Here is a 17,751-nt window from a genome sequence, read left to right as displayed (position 1 = left end):
TTGGCTCTGGTTCTGGTTCTGACTCTGGTTCTGGTTTTGGCTCTGGTTCTGGCTCTGGCTTTATTTCTGGTTCTGGCTCTGGCTCTGGCTCTGGCTCTGGTTCTGGCTCTGGTTCTGGTTTTGGCTCTGGTTCTGGCTCTGGCTTTATTTCTGGTTCTGGCTCTGACTCTGGCTCTGGTTCTCGTTCTGGTTCTCGTTCTGGTTCTGGTTCTGGTTCTGGTTCTGGCTCTGGCTCTCGTTCTGGTTCTGACTCTGGTTCTGGCTCTGATTCTGGTTTTGGCTCTAGTTCTGGTTCTGATTCTGGCACTGGCTCTGGCTCTGGCACTGGTTCTGGTTCTGGCTCTGCCCGGGGTGGATTCTCCATCCCCCGAGGCCTCCGAACCGCCCCCGGGGCCGCTCCCGGCAGCCACGTCGGGCTGACTCAGCCCTGCCCGGCCGCTCCTTCCCGGGAGCCGCTCACATCCCGCAGGGACGCGGGATCAGCTCAGAGCTGGAATTACACCGGCCCGGCCTCCATCCCTGCCCTGCCGCCCCGCGGATGTCGCGATTGTCGCCTCCCCACCCCTCCTGCCGCGGGGCTTGGGCCGCGTTCCTGCCCGGGGTGCGGCCGAGCGGAGCCGCCACTTCCCGGTGCCCCGGGCCAGCCCGTCCCGCTCCCGGGCCCGCCGCTCCGTTCCTCCCCCGCTGCCCTTTTCCCTCGCAGTGAAAAGCTTTGTCACGCTGCGGGCTCCAGATGTGCCACACGCCCCTTCCAGATGTGGCTGCGCCCCCTCCGCCGCCGTCATCCTCAGCTGGGGATGCTCCAGCGGTGACACAGAGGGACTGGAGGAGAGGGAACGGCCTCGGGGGGGCTCGTGGGTGGAATTTCCTCCTGGAAAAGAGAAAAGGGCTTGGAAGGGCTGCCCAGGGAGGTTTGGAGGTGTCTGGGGATCTCCTGGGTGTTGGTCTGGGTGAGGAGGTGGGGATTGGGCACAGCTTGAACTCTGTGATCTTGGAGAGTTTCCAACCTCCAGGATCCTGGGATTCTAAGATTTAGGGAAAAAAAAAAGATTTAGGGAAAAAAATTCTGCATTCCTCCAAAGTCAGCGAACCCCCAGAGAACGGGGCTGCACCCCTGGGCAGGTGAGAGGGAGCCCCAAAATCCCACTCCTCACCTGTGGCCATCTGAGGGTGGAATGATGCTGCCTACAGGATCCACCCTAAATTTATCCCCCCCAGAGGGATCCACCCTGAATTCATCCCCCTCACAGAGATCCACCCTGAATCAGTCCTCCCTCACAGGGATCCACCCTAAATCACTCACCTGTCCTTGTCCCTCTCCTGTCCCCATGGCACTCAGGTGTCCTTGTCCCCCTGCCAGGTGGCCCAGCTACGCCCTCCCAAAATCTCGATTCAAATGAAGCGTTTTTGACCCGGGGGGATGTCTGCCCGGGTTGGGGGAAGCTGGGGGTGACGCCAGACTGGCTCTGGTTCTGGTTTTGGCTCTGGCTTTATTTCTGGTTCTGGCTCTGGCTCTGGCTCTGGCTCTGGTTCTGGCTCTGGTTCTGGTTTTGGCTCTGGCTTTATTTCTGGTTCTGGCTCTGGCTCTGGCTCTGGCTCTGGTTCTGGCTCTGGTTCTGGTTTTGGCTCTGGCTTTATTTCTGGTTCTGGCTCTGGCTCTGGCTCTGGCTCTGGTTCTGGCTCTGGTTCTGGTTTTGGCTCTGGTTCTGGCTCTGGCTCTGGCTTTATTTCTGGTTCTGGCTCTGACTCTGGCTCTGGTTCTCGTTCTGGTTCTCGTTCTGGTTCTGGTTCTGGTTCTGGTTCTGGCTCTGGCTCTCGTTCTGGTTCTGACTCTGGTTCTGGCTCTGATTCTGGTTTTGGCTCTAGTTCTGGTTCTGGTTCTGGCTCTGCCCGGGGTGGATTCTCCATCCCCCGAGGCCTCCGAACCGCCCCCGGGGCCGCTCCCGGCAGCCACGTCGGGCTGACTCAGCCCTGCCCGGCCGCTCCTTCCCGGGAGCCGCTCACATCCCGCAGGGACGCGGGATCAGCTCAGAGCTGGAATTACACCGGCCCGGCCTCCATCCCTGCCCTGCCGCCCCGCGGATGTCGCGATTGTCGCCTCCCCACCCCTCCTGCCGCGGGGCTTGGGCCGCGTTCCTGCCCGGGGTGCGGCCGAGCGGAGCCGCCACTTCCCGGTGCCCCGGGCCAGCCCGTCCCGCTCCCGGGCCCGCCGCTCCGTTCCTCCCCCGCTGCCCTTTTCCCTCGCAGTGAAAAGCTTTGTCACGCTGCGGGCTCCAGATGTGCCACGCGCCCCTTCCAGATGTGGCTGCGCCCCCTCCGCCGCCGTCATCCTCAGCTGGGGATGCTCCAGCGGTGACACAGAGGGACTGGAGGAGAGGGAACGGCCTCGGGGGGGCTCGTGGGGTGGAATTTCCTCCTGGAAAAGAGAAAAGGGCTTGGAAGGGCTGCCCAGGGAGGTTTGGAGGTGTCCGGGGAACTCCTGGGTGTTGGTCTGGGTGAGGAGGTGGGGATTTGGCACAGCTTGGACTTGGTGATCTTGGAGCTTTTCCAGCATCTGAGATCCTGGGATTCTAAGATTTAGGGGAAAAAAAAGATTTAGGGAAAAAAATTCTGCATTCCTCCAAAGTCAGCGAACCCCCAGGGAACGGGGCTGCACCCCTGGGCAGGTGAGAGGGAGCCCCAAAATCCCACTCCTCACCTGTGGCCATCTGAGGGTGGAATGATGCTGCCCACAGAGATCCACCCTAAATTTATCCCCCGCAGAGGGATCCACCCTGAATTCATCCCCCCCACAGAGATCCACCCTGAATCAGTCCCCCCTCACAGGGATCCACCCTAAATCACTCACCTGTCCTTGTCCCCTCCTGTCCCCGTGGCACTCACTTGTCCTTGTCCCCCTGCCAGGTGGCCCAGCCACGCCCTCTGCCATCCCCATGGCACACAGGTGTCCTTGTCCCATTCCCATCCCCATGGCACTCACCTGTCCTTGTCCCCTCCTGTCCCCATGGCACTCACCTGTCCTTATCCCCCTCCCATCCCCATGGCACTCACCTGTCCTTGTCCCTCTCCTGTCCCCATGGCACTCAGGTGTCCTTGTCCCCCTGCCAGGTGGCCCAGCTACGCCCTCCCACATCCCCATGGCACTCATCTGTCCTTGTCCCCTCCTGTCCCCATGGCACTCACCTGTCCTTGTCCCCTCCTGTCCCCATGGCACTCACCTGTCCTTGTCCCTGTCCCCACATGGCCCAGCTATGCCCTCTCCCATCCCCATGGCACTCACCTGTCCTTGTCCCTCCCTGTCCCCACGTGGCCCAGCCATGCCCTCTGCCATCCCCAGGCCTGTCTGAACCCGTGTCCCTGCCGGGTCACCTCTGTCCCTCTGCCCAGCCCACGCGTGTCCCCTTCCCGTTGAGGACGCGCCCGTCCCCATCCCAAACCCCGTCCCTTTGTCTCCCTCTTTTGCAATTTTGGGTTTTTCTGGCAGCGGTTCCTGGGATTAGGAGGCTGGCGGGAGATGTTTCACCACCGCTGTCATCGTCACTTCCCAAAAGCCTTCGTGACCACCTCGGGTGGAGGCTCCTCACCACCCTCCTCCTGACACTCGGGGTTCTGCAGCTCATTCTGGGCACTGGGAATACTGGGGGGGCTCCACTGGGAGCACTGGGGGGTCCCAGACCTGGGGGACAGCTGGGGGTGAGCAGCGTTGGCCAATGCCCTGCGTTATCCTCGGGCAGCAATTCCGGCTGCCGGGAAGTGCCACCTCCTAGGAGCGGCTGGCAGAGTTCCACCCAGCAAAATTGTCCCCTGGATCATGGGGAATGTCCTCAGGGAGGGGTGGGATGTGCTGGCCACCCTGGCACCTGTCTGTGGGAAGTGAATTGGAGGAGAATTTTCAAAGCCCGACAAAATGAAATTAAAGTTTTTCAAATGTCTCTCAATTGCTCCATCTGTGAGTCAGAAAAGGGCTTAATCCCAGACCTTCCAGCAGCCAAATTCACCAAAAACATCGGGGACAAACCACTGGGTGAAACCAGTGTCAGCTGGAGACCCCCACCCAGAGAAGTTCCTCTTCCATCATCTCCACCAAACACTTGTAGAACGTTCCAGAAAAGCTCCTGCACCATTGCTGACCCCCGATGCCATTTTTGGTGTTTCCTTGTTTTCCCTGACGAGTTTGGGGCTTCCCCTCCCTCGATAACAGTTCCTGGATGGGGTGAGGAGCCCGAAATCCTCACCTGGGCGTGCTGCGCTGCCTTGCACAACTCCTGGAGGTTCCTGCCCTGCCGGGAACCGAGGCTGGCACGGCTGGCAGCTCCGGCAGGGTATAAAAGGTGCCATCCCCAGCTCGGCATCACCCGATCCTCCTGCTCCTTCCTCTGCAGAGCCCAGACCTCCTCCAAGGTGAGCAGCTCCTTCCTGATGAGCGGCCGGTGCCCGTGCTGGGGTTCTGTTTGATATTTTCTGTTTGTCCCTTCCCAGCAGGATGAAAACCGACCTGGAGCTGGCGCTGGAATGCGCCGTCAACGTCTACCACCAGTACGCCATGAGGTACCCCATGGACGACTACCTGAGCAAGGAGGAGTTCTCCAGCCTGCTCAAGGACACGGCCGAGCCGTTCCTGAGGAACACGGTGCCGGTGAGAGCCCGGAGACGTGGGGCAGGACGGGATTGATGGGATGGGTTCAATGGGATGGGTTCAATGGGATCAATGGGATGGGATCAATGGGATGGGATCAGTGGAAGGGGATGGGATCAATGGGATGGGATCGATGGGATTGGATGGGTTGGGATGAGATGGGATGGGTGGGAACGGGCCTGGGAGATCCTCTCATTCCATGGATGCTGGGCAGGGACACCTCCTGCTGGATTGGGGTGCTCAGAGCTCATCCTTGGGCGCTTCCAAGGATCCTTGGGGATGGGGAGGGTTCACAGAATTCCAGAATCACTGGGTTGGAGGAGACCTTCAAGATCATCGAGTCCAACCCAGCCCCAACCCCTCAACTAAACCCTGGCACCCAGTGCCACACCCAGGGATGGTGACTCCACCACCTCCCTGGGCAGAACATTCCAGAACTTTATCTTGGGAGCTTCCCAAAGAGAAGGAGGGTTTTTTGGGATTCAGCCCTCGCTGGTTAAGGATGAGTGACCCCGAGCTGACTCTGCTCCCCCACAGCCCAAAACGACCATTGACAGCTACATCCAGCAGCTCTTCACCAAGGCCGATGCCAACCACGACGGCCGCCTCAAGTTCACCGAGTTCCTGACCACGCTGAGCCTCGTGGCCATCGATGCCCACAACAGGTCCCACAAGGGCCCTGGTGATGACCATGGCCATGACCACGGCCATGACCACGGGCATGGGCACAGCCACCGTCGCTGAAACGGAACCGTCTCCCCCGGTGGCCGAGCCACGGGACTCCGAGTCCCCCCAGGAGCCTCAGCCCTGTAACCAAACCTTTGTCACCTGCTTCTCCTTTGTGGCATTGAAATAAAATCCCTTCCTTTGAGCACCAAACCCATCCGTGTTCCGTGTCCTGGGGTCTGCAGGGATTGGATGGGAAAAGCAAAGGGAAGGGGAGAGTGGCACGGGGGGGGCCCTTGATCTGGACATAGGGGGTCGGGACAAGGTTTTGGGGGTCCCCAGTGGGCAGCACAGGGTGAAGGGGCTACTGGAGAGTGTCAGATCCCAGAGTGAAGCTTCAGGCAGTGCCAGAAGTGAAACACAGTTGTGGGAGGCTCTTCCAAGGGTCTCTGCCAAGACCCAGCCCTGGAACTGGGGGTGCCACATCCCAAGGGTGCCACACTCTGATGGTGCCACATCCCGGGGGTGCTGCATTCCAGTGGGGGGGCCCTTGATCTGGACATAGGGGGTCGGGACAAGGTTTTGGGGGTCCCCAGTGGGCAGCACAGGGTGAAGGGGCTACTGGAGAGTGTCAGATCCCAGAGTGAAGCTTCAGGCAGTGCCAGAAGTGAAACACAGTTGTGGGAGGCTCTTCCAAGGGTCTCTGCCAAGACCCAGCCCTGGAACTGGGGGTGCCACATCCTGGGGGTGCTGCATTCCGAGGGTGCCACTTCCCAAGCATGTGTGAGATGTTTTTGTGACCCCAAAACAACCCAGCAGCCCCAGCAGAGCAAAAGATGAGGCTGAGGTGCTCTGGGAACTCCGTGCTGGGAGCTGCTCAGAGGAACAGCCGCTCTGTAGAACGAGTCAGCCCTTTCATGGTTTGGGACACGTCCTCCAGGTCACCACACACCTAAAAGCCACCGTGGGCTCCTGGGGGCTGAAACAGGAGGGGAGAAGAGCCCCAGGACCCATCAGTGAGGGGACACTGAGTGAGGAACCCCCGGGCTCAGGAGGATCCAACATCAGCCCAAACCAGGGCCTGTCCCGGGTGAAACCAGCGGGGTTTGGGTGGTACCTCGGTGACACAGGACAGCTCTGAATTTGGGGAGCCTCCCTTGTCCCTTGAGGCAAATGTCACTCACTGCCACCCCTGTGTCACTTGGGCATCACTGCCCTTGCAGGGCTGGGCATTGCCCCACAGGTTTTAGGGGAAAACTGGGAAAATTGGGAAAGGGGACGTGCGTGGGAGCTGCACAAGAGCACCAGAGGATTTCCCTGCCAGCTGGGGGACGAGGGTGCAATTTGGGATGGGTGACACTCCAGTTTAGGATCGGTGACACTCAAATTTGGGATTCCAATTTGAGATTGGTGACACTCCAATTTGGGATCAGTGACACACCAATTTGTGATCCCAATTTGGGGTGGGTGACGCTCCAGTTTGGGATGGGTGACACTCCAATTTGGGACCAATAACACTCCAATTTGTGATCCCAATTTGGGATGGGTGACACTCCAGTTTGACATTCCAGTTTGGGATGGGTGCCAGTCTGCAAGGAGCGGGGCCGGGAAACAAAAGGAGCAATAAAGTGAGTCAGGGATACCGGAATAAATCCGTGCAATGCCCCGGGGACACGGAGCATCCTCAAACAGGAATGGGCACCCCTGGCTCGGCTGGTCCTTCCCTCTTCCTCCTTCTCATTGTCTGATTTTAAACCTTCTCATTGTCTGATTTTTAAATCTTCTCATTGTCTGATTTTAAACCTTCTAATTGTCTGATTTTTAAATCTTCTCATTGTCTGCTCGTCCTTGTCCCTAACACGGGTGACGCAGAGGTGACAATTGCAAAACAGACAGCAGTTCCTGCACCAGCCAGAAAAGACCCTGGCCTTGCGTTTTCTCCTGGTTTTGTGCCCAGTTTCCTCCAGAAAATCTCTGGACGAGAGCAGAGTACAAGTAGAAAACAATGGAAAATATTCTGGAAAACAAGTTATAAAATACAGATGCTGCTTTGTCTTGGGCAGTGTCCAAGCAGTTGGCATTGTAGAAAACAGAAATCACATTGAAAACTCACCCAGGGGACAAAGTTATCCCTGTTTCCATGTGGAACAGCCCAGTTTGCTCCTACAGCAGAAGGAAAATGTGCAAATTTTTTGTTGTGTTACAAAACTCCCCAAGTTTTGGTAACTTCTGCCCGAACGTCCTTGCCCTCGACATGGAGGTGTGACCAAGCCGGGGTTTTTCCCCTCCCTGAGCCCTGTCAGAGGTGATGGAGGGGCCAAGGACAACATTTCCAAAGCCTGGTGGGTGCAACCAGGAACTTGAGTGGAGGAATGAGGCTGGGAGGGGCTCGGGGTTCCCACCTGGCAATTTCCAGGTGCGGGAAATGTGAACTCAAGCTGATGCTTGTGGCAGGTGTGTCACCAGCTCTGATGAAAGAGGACCTCAGACAGGTATAAAAGGGCTGCTCCAGGCTCCTGGGTCACACTGACGGATCCATCTCCTGCAAACCCTCCTCGGAGACCAGGGTGAGTAGGACGAGGATGGTCCTTGCAGGGAAAAGGATGAGTTTGGGATCCACCAGCCCAGGGCGATGGGTTCTCCTCGGGGTAGAGCAGGAGGTTGGTTTGGGTTGGAAAATGAGGACAAATTAATGGGATTTTGGTGCCATCTTTGGTGGAGGCACCACTAATTCTGTGCCCTCTGCCCTAAATGCCCTCGTTGGTGGTGCCCCAGTGGCCTGACCCTGCTTCCCTCACCCAAAAAGTGTCTCCAGGTTAGGGTTAGGGTTAGGGTTGGAACAAATCCCCAGATCCCTTCATTTTCTGCTCCACACCAAAGAGCTGCAGGTGTCCCTGGGCTCAGGTGCAGCTCCCGCTGATTTTTGGCTCCTCTCAACTTCGAGGTTTGTCCCCAACCCCTGCAGGTCCTTCCAGAGCTCAGCCATGTCCACCAGCACCCACAGCCACGCCGGGGGCCGGCAGTTCCCGGGGAACTGCACCCTGGAGAAGGCCCTGCAGACCATCGTGGACACGTTCCACCAGTACAGCGTCCGCCAGGGTGAGATCGACCTCCTGAGCTTCAATGAATTCAAGACGATGCTGACGGAGCAGGCGCCGTCCTTCCTGAAGGCCTGCGTGAGTTCCCGAGGGACAACCCCACAGGGATTGTGCTCAGGAGCCCCTGGGACACGGGGGGCACTGGGGGGTTTCTGTCACACCCAGTTTGGGGCCACCCCTGCTCTTCCTCCTGCTGTGTGGGGTGGAGAGTGAATCAGACATGCTCCAGCCACGCAATTTGCAATTCTTCTGGTTTTTGCAATGCCCAATTGAAAGATTCTCTTTTCAAGGGCAGATAAATTGTGAAATCTTTGCCTGCTGTTCTCAGCAATCTCGCTCTGGCTCTGATTATGATCCCAGCTGTCGTTTCAAATGTTGCAAATTTGGTTTTGGAGATCTGTAGGATAAGAAAATCCATTTGGATCCCCCTTTGAGGTGTCCCATTGAAATCTGAGACCACACAATTGCATTTTTTCTCCTAAACGTCTGTGACATCCATGTGCTTGTCTTTGTTGGAGGGCCTCACCAACCTTCTCAAGGGCTTCTTGGGCCTCAGCTCTGAGGGTTCTGGGAGATTAATGTTCCTCTCAATAAGTTGGAAAGCGATGCAAGTTCATCATTGATGATTCCCAAAATTGGCCTGGTCCAATTGATTTTTCCCAAAATTGGCCTTATCCAATTGATTTCTCCCAAAAGCCGCTGTGTCCCCACCCACAGGGATTTGGGACAAAATCCTGTCCCTTTTGGAGTTTAATTTGGAGCTAAGGGTGAGGTTGGGACATCCTGCAGCTTCCAAACCCTTCCCAGGGCAGGGAAGGATCCACCCAGCTCTGGGATGGAGCCAGGGCAGGGAAGTGACCCCCACCTTATGTCCCCAAATTTAGGACAGGAACCGGGCTGGCTACTTGGAGAAGCTCTTCCAGGAGACCGACCTGAACAAGGACAAGGACCTGAGCTTTGAGGAGTTCACCATCGTGCTGAGCAAGCTGGCTGACGACACCCACCGCATCAGCCACGGCTCCGAGCGCTGCGGGCCGGACAAGGACTGAGCCTGGCACGGGAAATGGGAGAGGGAAGCTTTGGGAGTTGGGCTCTGGCTGCTCCCTGCCTGCCTGGAGCAGCCCCTTGGCACAATAAAGCATCACTTGAAGTTCTCTGAGCCTTTCCCGTCTCCTCATCCATTGTCGAGGGGGTGGGACTGAGGGGGGTGGGTGGGGTCATCTGCAGCGATGGTTTTGTTGAGAACGCCAAAAAATCCTCATGAAGCAAAAAAAAAAACCCACTGCCCAAAATCCTGTGGTTTGAGATACTGGGATTTCAGGGTATACTAATGATGATTTTCTGTTGTTCTGGGAGAAATGTGGAGTCCAGACACTTCCATATCCAAACACTGCAGTACCCAAACATCCCAAATCCCAAATCCTGCACCTCAGGCACTGGGAACGCTCTGCTTGATGATGATTTGGGATTTGGGAACTTGGGGTGTTGGGATATGGACCCCAGGGGGAACAAAGAGCGCTGCGGGCCGGACAAGGACTGAGCCTGGCACGGGAAATGGGAGAGGGAAGCTTTGGGAGTTGGGCTCTGGCTGCTCCCTGCCTGCCTGGAGCAGCCCCTTGGCACAATAAAGCATCACTTGAAGTTCTCTGAGCCTTTCCCGTCTCCTCATCCATTGTCGAGGGGGTGGGACTGAGGGGGGTGGGTGGGGTCATCTGCAGCGATGGTTTTGTTGAGGACGCCAAAAAATCCTCATGAGCAAAAAAAACCCACTGCCCAAAATCCTGTGGTTTGAGATATTGGGATTTCAGGGTATGCTAATGATGATTTTCTGTTGTTCTGGGAGAAATGTGGAGTCCAGACACTTCCATATCCAAACACTGCAGTACCCAAACATCCCAAATCCCAAATCCTGCACCTCAGGCACTGGGAACGCTCTGCTTGATGATGATTTGGGATTTGGGAACTTGGGGTGTTGGGATATGGACCCCAGGGGGAACAAAGCTGCTGCTCCCTCTCCCCACACCAACCACTCTCCTGCCCCTAAAAGTGAGTTTTGAAAGAATTTTGCAACTCTTTGCAACCTTGGGGTGTCTCTGCAGGTTCCCAGGCATCTCCCAGCAGATCCTGGGCTGTTCCTGCTCTAGTTTATGGGTCCCCACACCTGGGAGTCACTCCTGGCTGAGGCCACCTTGGAACCCCCTGTCCTCCATCCTTGTCCCCCTGGCACCTCCAGGGTGATCAAAGCGAGTCAAGGAAGTTTCCTGAAATTGCACCAAAACTCCCCAGACACCCCGTTGTGAAACGTCCCCGATGTCCCCGGATGTCCTGCACAGCAGAACCTGCCCGTTGTGAAAGCAGAGCACCCCACAGCCAGGGCTGGGGGCTGGGGATGGAATCCCAGCATTCCGGGGTCCTTTCACTTGGGAAAGACCTCCAAGATTGAGTGACCTGTCCCCACCTGGTCACCCAGACCAATGTCCAACCTGTGGCCTGTCCCCACCTGTTCACCCAGACCAATGTCCAGCCTGTGACCTGTCCCCACCTGGTCACCCAGACCAATGTCCAGCCTGTGACCTGTCCCCACCTGGTCACACAGACCAATGTCCAGCCTGTGACCTGTCCCCACCTGGTCACCAATGTCCAACCTGTGACCTGTCCCCACCTGGTCACACAGACCAATGTCCAGCCCTTCCTTGGACACCTCCAGGGATGGGGACTCCAAACCCTGTTTGCCCTTTTCAGGAGGAAATTCCTGCTGAAAGGAGCTTCTGAGTTTGCCCCAGGCCTTGTTTGGGCCTCCAAAACAAGGAGGCCAAAGACCAACCCGAGACCAACCGTGCCCGAGACCAACCCGAGCTGGGCAGGTCAAACAAACCCCAGATGAGTGTGCTGACTCAGCAGGCAGCTCATTTTAATGAGGAAACGCTGGAAAATCTCGTTTTGCTCCCAAACATGGCAGCTCGGAGCTGCCAGGCCCGCTCTGGGCCTGTGCCACAAAGCCGAGAAACAACAACACAAAAAAGCCACAAAGCCAGGCCAGAGCCCTGGAAAGCAAAATCAAAATGCTCCTTTCAGCCACACCTGGGCTCTGCAGCTCAGGGCACACCTGGGGTGGGGAGAAGCCACCCTTGGCACGGATGGAACGGAGCTCCTGGAGCTGGGCCAGGCCGGGAACACGCCCGGATCGTCTTTCATGGACAGCTGGTTGCTGCAGGCTGGGGATGGTCCCGGTGCCACCTGTGCCCTGTGTCACACAGTGCCACAGGAGTGGGTGGCACTCGGTGTTCTGCTCTGGCGAGGGGTCAAAGGTTGGGCTCGGTGATTTTGGTTTTTTTTTTTCCAAGCTCAGGGATCCTGGCAAGCTGTGGGACACTGGGATGGACCAGGGGTGGGGACATTTTGGGGACGAGTGGGGCAGGAATGGCACCGTGGGTGACTTGGCATCAGCAAACAGCCCTGGAAGGGAGGAAAATGTGGAAAAATACCAAATGTGGAAAAATCCCAAATATGGAAAAATCCCAAATGTGGTAAAATCCCAAATATGGAAAAATCCCAAATATGGAAAAATCCCAAGGGAAGGGGCTGTTGCCCAGAGCTGGTGGTGAATCCCAGCAGGTGAGGGGACAGGACCACCCCCAGCTGAGCCTGTGACACCCCGAGCTTGCGGGAAAAGCCACAGAGCCCCTTTTGGGGAACTTCCCGGAGCCTTGAGCAATGCCAGGGGTTTTGTGGGGCCAGCCAGGAACGGGATGGGGACATTTCACAATGGGGACACCTCATGGCTGGGCTATAAGAGACACCGGGGTGGCACCGGCCCCGTACCCACCCCAGGGGACCTCGCCGTGGTGACAAGATGAGCAAGGCAAGTGCAGGGGGCATTTGGGGTGTCCGTGCTCTTTTCCAGGTCATCCGAGGTGCGAGGATCCTCAGGGAGCTCCTCTTCATCTCAACCCCACGTCCTGGCTGAGCAAAACCATCTCCAGAGTCCGTGAGGAGAGAGATTTCCTCCTGGAAGAGGTTCCCGGCCACCTGAGAGGCTCCTGGACGTCAGATCTCATGCTCCGTGTCCCTACAGAGAGTTTTTGGGGTGTTGTCACCTGCTTGGTGTCCCCACAGAGGGTTTTTGGGTGTTGTCACCTGCTTTGTGTCCCCATTGAGGGTTTTTGGATGTTGTCACTTGCTTGGTGTCCCCACTGAGGGTTTTTGGGTGTTGTCACCTCCTTGGTGTCCCCACTGAGGGTTTTCGGGTGTTGTCACCTGCTCTGTGTCCCCACAGAGGGTTTTGGGGTGTTTTTGGGGTGTTTTCAGCTGCTTTGGTTGGTTTATCAGCAGAGCCAGGCCCATTTTGGGGCCAAATCAGCTCTGAGCTCTCATCTGCAGGGCACAGAGGCTGCGAGGTCCTTCAGCCTCCTTGGAGAAGGAGTTCCTTCAGCCTCCAACACCTCCAAAAAGGAACGTTCCTCCCCAGATTTTCCTGGTTATCCCAGATTTTCCTGGCTATTCTCAGTGACCGTTTCTCCTGCAGGGCCAGCAGAGCCAGGAGCAGCTGTCGGAGCTGGAGAAGGCCATGGACGTCATCATCGACGTCTTCCACCAGTACTCGCGCCGCGAGGGCGACAGGGACACCCTGAGCAAGAACGAGCTCAAGCTGATGATTGAGAAGCAGCTGGCGAATTACCTGAAGGTGAGGGGCTGCACCCCAGGGCCTGGATTGTCCCCAGGGTTTGGGTTCACCCCCTTCCCGCTCTGCTCTCCTGCCCAGCCACCCCATCCTAAACGTTCTCCATGAAGGAACCCTCACAGCTCTCATCCCCTTCTCTGCAAAAATCAGCCCAAAATCTCCTTTTTCTCCTGGAAGCCACACCCCCAAACCCCATTTTTTGCTTGGAACTCACCTTCCTAAATGCAAACAAAAGTTTTTTCCACCCAGGGGCGAAACGAGGGAATTTTTCCTTCATTTTGCCCCCTGTTCCTCCTCCTTTGCAGCACGTGAAGAACAAGGCCACCATCGACCAGATCATGAAGGACCTGGACGTCAACAAGGACGCCCAGATCAGCTTTGGGGAGACGATGCTGCTGGTGACCCGTGTCACCTGCGCCACCCACGAGCACCTGCACGAGGTGGAGGACCACCAGCACCAGCACCACCACCACCAGCAGCACCACCACTGAGGCAGCCCCCGCTTCCCTCCCCTTGGAGAGGAATCCTGGAGCTTGGAGAAGGCTCCAGAGCTGAATCCGGCCTTCAACCCCTCCCTCCCTCCTCCTCTTCCTCCTCCTCTTCCTCCCAGCGCCGTGGTTTTGCTGCCAAATAAATGTTTCCAAAGCTCTCCCGTGTCTCTGGGGGTTTTCCTGGGCTTTTCCCTCCTTTTTTCTCCTAAATCCACTTTTGGGGCAGGGAATTGGGGTGGGTGCCTGGGAATTTGGGATTCACCCCAGCAGCTGCTGGTGGCTCACAGGGGTTGGGGTTGCACCCAGGATTTGACAGATTTTTGCATTTCCAACTGGAAAAAATGCAGTTTTTTAGCCTGGAAACTCTGCACAGGGGTCCTGAGCTGAGCGGTGGTGGTGGCAGGAAGGATGGGGAGGGATGAGCATTATTTTCTGCAGGAAAACCCTTTTTAGGGCATTTTTGCTCCACAGATGGTGGTGGACACATTAAGTTTTGGACTTAAAAAATAGTTTGTGGACAAGAATGTGAAATAACCCCAATCCCTGACCCAGAACACCCCAAATTTGTCCCAAAAAGGTTAATTAGTTAATAATCAGCTGCTGCCCAGAGGGAAAAGCTGGCTGGGAGCAGGGATGGAGCTTCCCAAACCCTTTTTGGGGCAGGAAAAGCAGCAGAGCTGATTTCCCAAGGGTGACTCAAGGCCCCGAAACCACCCAGCTCCGGGAAGGAACTTTCCAGAAGCTTCCCCAAAGCAGCAGAGCTGAAGCAAGACACAATTAACACAAGACTCAATAAACACAAGACTTCCCCAGGTTTGCTTCACCCCCAGGTTGCTTCAGCTTCCTCTGGAGCCACTTTTGACACCCAAAATGTCAAATTCCTCCTAACGGGGTCAAAGCTGCTGCAGGAGCAGGGTCCCCTCAGCTCTGTGCCCCAAAAAATGAGCCAGAGTTAACCCTAAACCTGAGCCTAAACCTAAGTCTAACCTTAATCCTAACCCTGTGGGATTAAGCTCTTTTTTGACTTGGAGATGGGGGTAACTGAGAGGTGTTTTAAAACATTTTATTTTAAAATTTTATTGTCAAATTTTATTTTTAAATGCATTTTTGATTTTAATAAATGAAAACATCCATATATAAATAATAAATAATAAATTAAAATAATGATAATATTATTATAATAATGCCATAATAATATATTATAATAACCCCCTAAAATATTCCGGGATCCGGAGGCGAGCCCGGGCTCCTGCTGCCACCTGGTGGGATGCGACATCGCGAGGATGCGACACTTGGAGAGGCCACCAGGTCCTGCCTGAGCTCCCCAGGACCGCCCCGACCCCGGCACGGCCCCGTCCTGTCCCCCCCGCTCCTCCAGCGCTGAAATAAATCCGATTATTCGCATTGAGGTGTCCGAATCAAGCTCTGCATTTTCGGCCCGAGCTGCTGGTGTGAGGCCACCCACCCATTTCCAAATGTCCCGAATGTGGGGTCAAAGGTGCTGCTGCCCGTGACCCCCCAAACCCAGCCCCGAAGGGAACCCCCCGCCCTGGGCTCCCCCAAAATCTCCAGGGCTCCCCAAAAAGCAGCCAGGGCTGCTGCAGCTGCCCCAAAAGCAGCCAGGGACCTGCAGGGACTTGCTGCCTCTTGCCTCACCCTGCTGGGGAAGGAAAATTGGGAAAATTCCAACCCAGCGAGGGGCGTGGGTGGCTCTGCAGCCCCTCCTGCCCCAGCCGCGGGAGGTGCCCAGGGAGATGTGCCCCTATCGGGAGATCTGGGGCCGTGCCCGAGCCGAGGAGGGCGGCACGCCCTGGCCGGGGGAGGGATCCCGGCAGCCCCGCGGCTCCTCCGGGGCTCAACGAGCTGGGCTGGGAGCGGCCGCGGCCCCCGAGCCTCTCCCGGGTCTGGGGAGGGATCAGAGGCTGGTGCTGGGCACGGATCCATGGGGGATGGATCAGAGCCTGACCCTGGATCCATCGGGGATGGATCAGAGGCTGGTCCCAGATCCACCAGGGCAGTATCAGAGCCTGGGCACAGCTCCATGGGGGCAGGATCAGAGCCTGGTCCTGGATCCATTGGGGCAGGAGCAGAGGCTGGTGCTGGGCACGGATCCATCGGGGCAGGATCAGAGCCTGAATCGGGAGATCTGGGGCCGTGCCCGAGCCGAGGAGGGCGGCACGCCCTGGCCGGGGGAGGGATCCCGGCAGCCCCGCGGCTCCTCCGGGGCTCAACGAGCTGGGCTGGGAGCGGCCGCGGCCCCCGAGCCTCTCCCGGGTCTGGGGAGGGATCAGAGGCTGGTGCTGGGCACGGATCCATCGGGGCAGGATCAGAGCCTGACCCTGGATCCATCGGGGATGGATCAGAGGCTGGTCCCAGATCCACCAGGGCAGTATCAGAGCCTGGGCATGGCTCCATGGGGGCAGGATCAGAGCCTGGTCCTGGATCCATTGGGGCAGGATCAGAGCCTGGCCCTGGATCCATCAGGACACAATCACATCCTGACCATAGCTCCATCGGGGCAGGATCAAAGCCTGGTTCTGGGCATGACTCCATCAGGGATGGATCAGAGACTAGACCTGCTCTGATCAGGGCAGGATCAGAGCCTGGTCCCAGATCCATCAGGGCAGGATCAGAGCCTGGCCCCCGATCCACTGGGTATGGATCACATCCTGATCCCAGATCCATCAGGGCAGGATCAGAGCCTGGTCCCAGATCCACTGGGTATGGATCACATCCCGATCCCAGATCCATCAGGACAGGATCAGAACCTGATCCCAGATCCATCTGGGCAGGATCAGAACCTGGGCATGGATCCATCGGGGTAGGATCAGAGCCTGGTCCCGTATCCATTTGGTATGGGTCACATCCTCATCACAGATCCATCAGGGCAGGATCACATCCTGACCAGGGCTCCATCGGGGCAGGATCAGAGCCTGGTCCCATCCCATGGTCACATCCTGACCATGGCTCCATCAGGACACGATCACATCCTGACCCTTCTGCTGCCCTTGCCTGTGCAGGCCCAAGGTGCCACCAGTCTGGGCCCAGTGACATTTGGGACAGCCTAAAAAGAAGATTAAACCTCATTTTCATGCAGAAATTCTTCTGATCTGTGACATTTTCTAAACTTTGCCGTGAACCCACAACCCCCTTGTGTTGTAGAGAAAAAAAAAAACCATTTAGGGGACGTTAAATGCAGAGTTTTATGTGAGAAGGGAACCTCTGGCTGGCGTTTTTGGGGACCCAAGGAGTTGCTTTGTCCCTGACCTACATACACCTCTCCAGGTGTGCCGTAAACATCCTCGGAGCCCGGGATAATGAGGGAGGCTCCCCGGGAAGAGGCAGCCAGAGAACAGGACTGACCGGAAGGAATCCTCTCCTCCTCCCACCGCCCAGCCTGCCCGGAGCTCTCCCGGTGCTCCCACCACTCCCGACCCGGCCCCGGCGGATGCAGGTGAGTCTCTGCTGCTTCTTTTCGGCTTTGGAAGGAGCTTTTGTGTTTGAAATGAGCTCCTGTGTGTGCGGGGGTGCCTTGGAACTGGTTTTACCCGGCGGCGGGACGGGATCAGCTCCCAGGCTGGACGCACTTTCCTCACCTGCAGGAGCTGATTCATTCACCCCACAAGTGCCGGGATGGGTACAGGGAGCAGCTTCCCTTTAATTGAACCAGGGAAAGTGGAGAAATGAAGGGAATCGAGGGGAAAGTCCTCAGAGAAGCCGGGAGAGGAAAGTTTCTTTTTACCTCTGGTGAAATCAAATGTAGGAAGGCTGAGGCGGGATGTTTGGGATTTTTGGAAGGCATGTTTGGGATTTTTGGAAGGGAAGTTTGGGATTTTTGGAAGGGATTTTTGGATTTTTGGAAGGGATGTTTTGGATTTGTGGGATTTTTGGAAGGAATGTTTGGGATTTTTGGAAGGGATGTTTGGATTTTTGGAAGGGGTGTTTTGGATTTATGGGATTTTTGGAAGGAATGTTTGGGATTTTTGGAAGGGATGTTTGGGATTTTTGGAAGGGATTTTTGTGATTTTTTTTTGGAAGGGATGTTTGGGATTTTTTGGAAAGGGACGTGGGGATTTTCCTGCCACTCTGACAGTGTCTGTGGCCTCAGGTTCTGCTCCTCTCCAGGACTGGAGCCATGTCCAGGCTCATCAAAGCCATCACTGACATGATGCAGAGCTC

The 17,751-nt window shown here is 56.6% G+C and overlaps 3 protein-coding genes across 3 annotated transcripts; all 3 read left to right on the top strand.

The window, feature by feature from the left end:
* Nucleotides 1–1,058: 1,058 nt before the first annotated feature.
* Nucleotides 1,059–5,380, top strand: LOC120501906 (protein S100-A9-like). The gene is made up of 4 exons (XM_039708685.1): nucleotides 1,059–1,122; nucleotides 4,202–4,401; nucleotides 4,483–4,636; nucleotides 5,174–5,380. Exons 3-4 carry the CDS (start codon nucleotides 4,484–4,486, stop codon nucleotides 5,378–5,380), a joined length of 360 nt encoding a protein of 119 aa, XP_039564619.1. The 5' UTR covers nucleotides 1,059–1,122; nucleotides 4,202–4,401; nucleotide 4,483.
* A 2,197-nt stretch (nucleotides 5,381–7,577) lies between these two features.
* On the top strand, nucleotides 7,578–9,449 carry LOC120501909 (protein S100-A8-like). The gene is made up of 4 exons (XM_039708688.1): nucleotides 7,578–7,644; nucleotides 7,757–7,869; nucleotides 8,268–8,478; nucleotides 9,285–9,449. The coding sequence occupies exons 3-4, from the start codon at nucleotides 8,287–8,289 to the stop codon at nucleotides 9,447–9,449; spliced, it is 357 nt and encodes a 118-aa protein (XP_039564622.1). The 5' UTR covers nucleotides 7,578–7,644; nucleotides 7,757–7,869; nucleotides 8,268–8,286.
* Nucleotides 9,450–12,167: 2,718 nt separating this feature from the next.
* Nucleotides 12,168–13,730, top strand: LOC120501886 (protein MRP-126-like). Its single transcript, XM_039708662.1, has 3 exons — nucleotides 12,168–12,262; nucleotides 12,926–13,084; nucleotides 13,387–13,730. The coding sequence occupies exons 1-3, from the start codon at nucleotides 12,254–12,256 to the stop codon at nucleotides 13,570–13,572; spliced, it is 354 nt and encodes a 117-aa protein (XP_039564596.1). The 5' UTR covers nucleotides 12,168–12,253; the 3' UTR covers nucleotides 13,573–13,730.
* The last annotated feature ends 4,021 nt before the right edge of the window (nucleotides 13,731–17,751 follow it).

The sequence above is a fragment of the Passer montanus genome, unplaced genomic scaffold (genome assembly GCF_014805655.1).
Source record: "Passer montanus isolate IOZ18808 unplaced genomic scaffold, ASM1480565v1 scaffold209, whole genome shotgun sequence".
Lineage (NCBI taxonomy): Eukaryota > Metazoa > Chordata > Aves > Passeriformes > Passeridae > Passer > Passer montanus.
This window is presented reverse-complemented; position numbering and strand designations above follow the sequence as displayed.

What these genes read in the sequence shown, in the direction of transcription:
- LOC120501906 (XM_039708685.1), top strand. Translation starts at nt 4,484, where the DNA reads ATGAAAACCGACCTGGAGCTGGCGCTGGAATGCGCCGTCAACGTCTAC. An exon ending in TCCTGAGGAACACGGTGCCG is followed by an intron (nt 4,637 to 5,173) that starts GTGAGAGCCCGG and finishes GCTCCCCCACAG; the next exon opens with CCCAAAACGACCATTGACAG.
- LOC120501909 (XM_039708688.1), top strand. Translation starts at nt 8,287, where the DNA reads ATGTCCACCAGCACCCACAGCCACGCCGGGGGCCGGCAGTTCCCGGGG. An exon ending in CGTCCTTCCTGAAGGCCTGC is followed by an intron (nt 8,479 to 9,284) that starts GTGAGTTCCCGA and finishes CCCCAAATTTAG; the next exon opens with GACAGGAACCGGGCTGGCTA.
- LOC120501886 (XM_039708662.1), top strand. An exon ending in AGCTGGCGAATTACCTGAAG is followed by an intron (nt 13,085 to 13,386) that starts GTGAGGGGCTGC and finishes CCTCCTTTGCAG; the next exon opens with CACGTGAAGAACAAGGCCAC.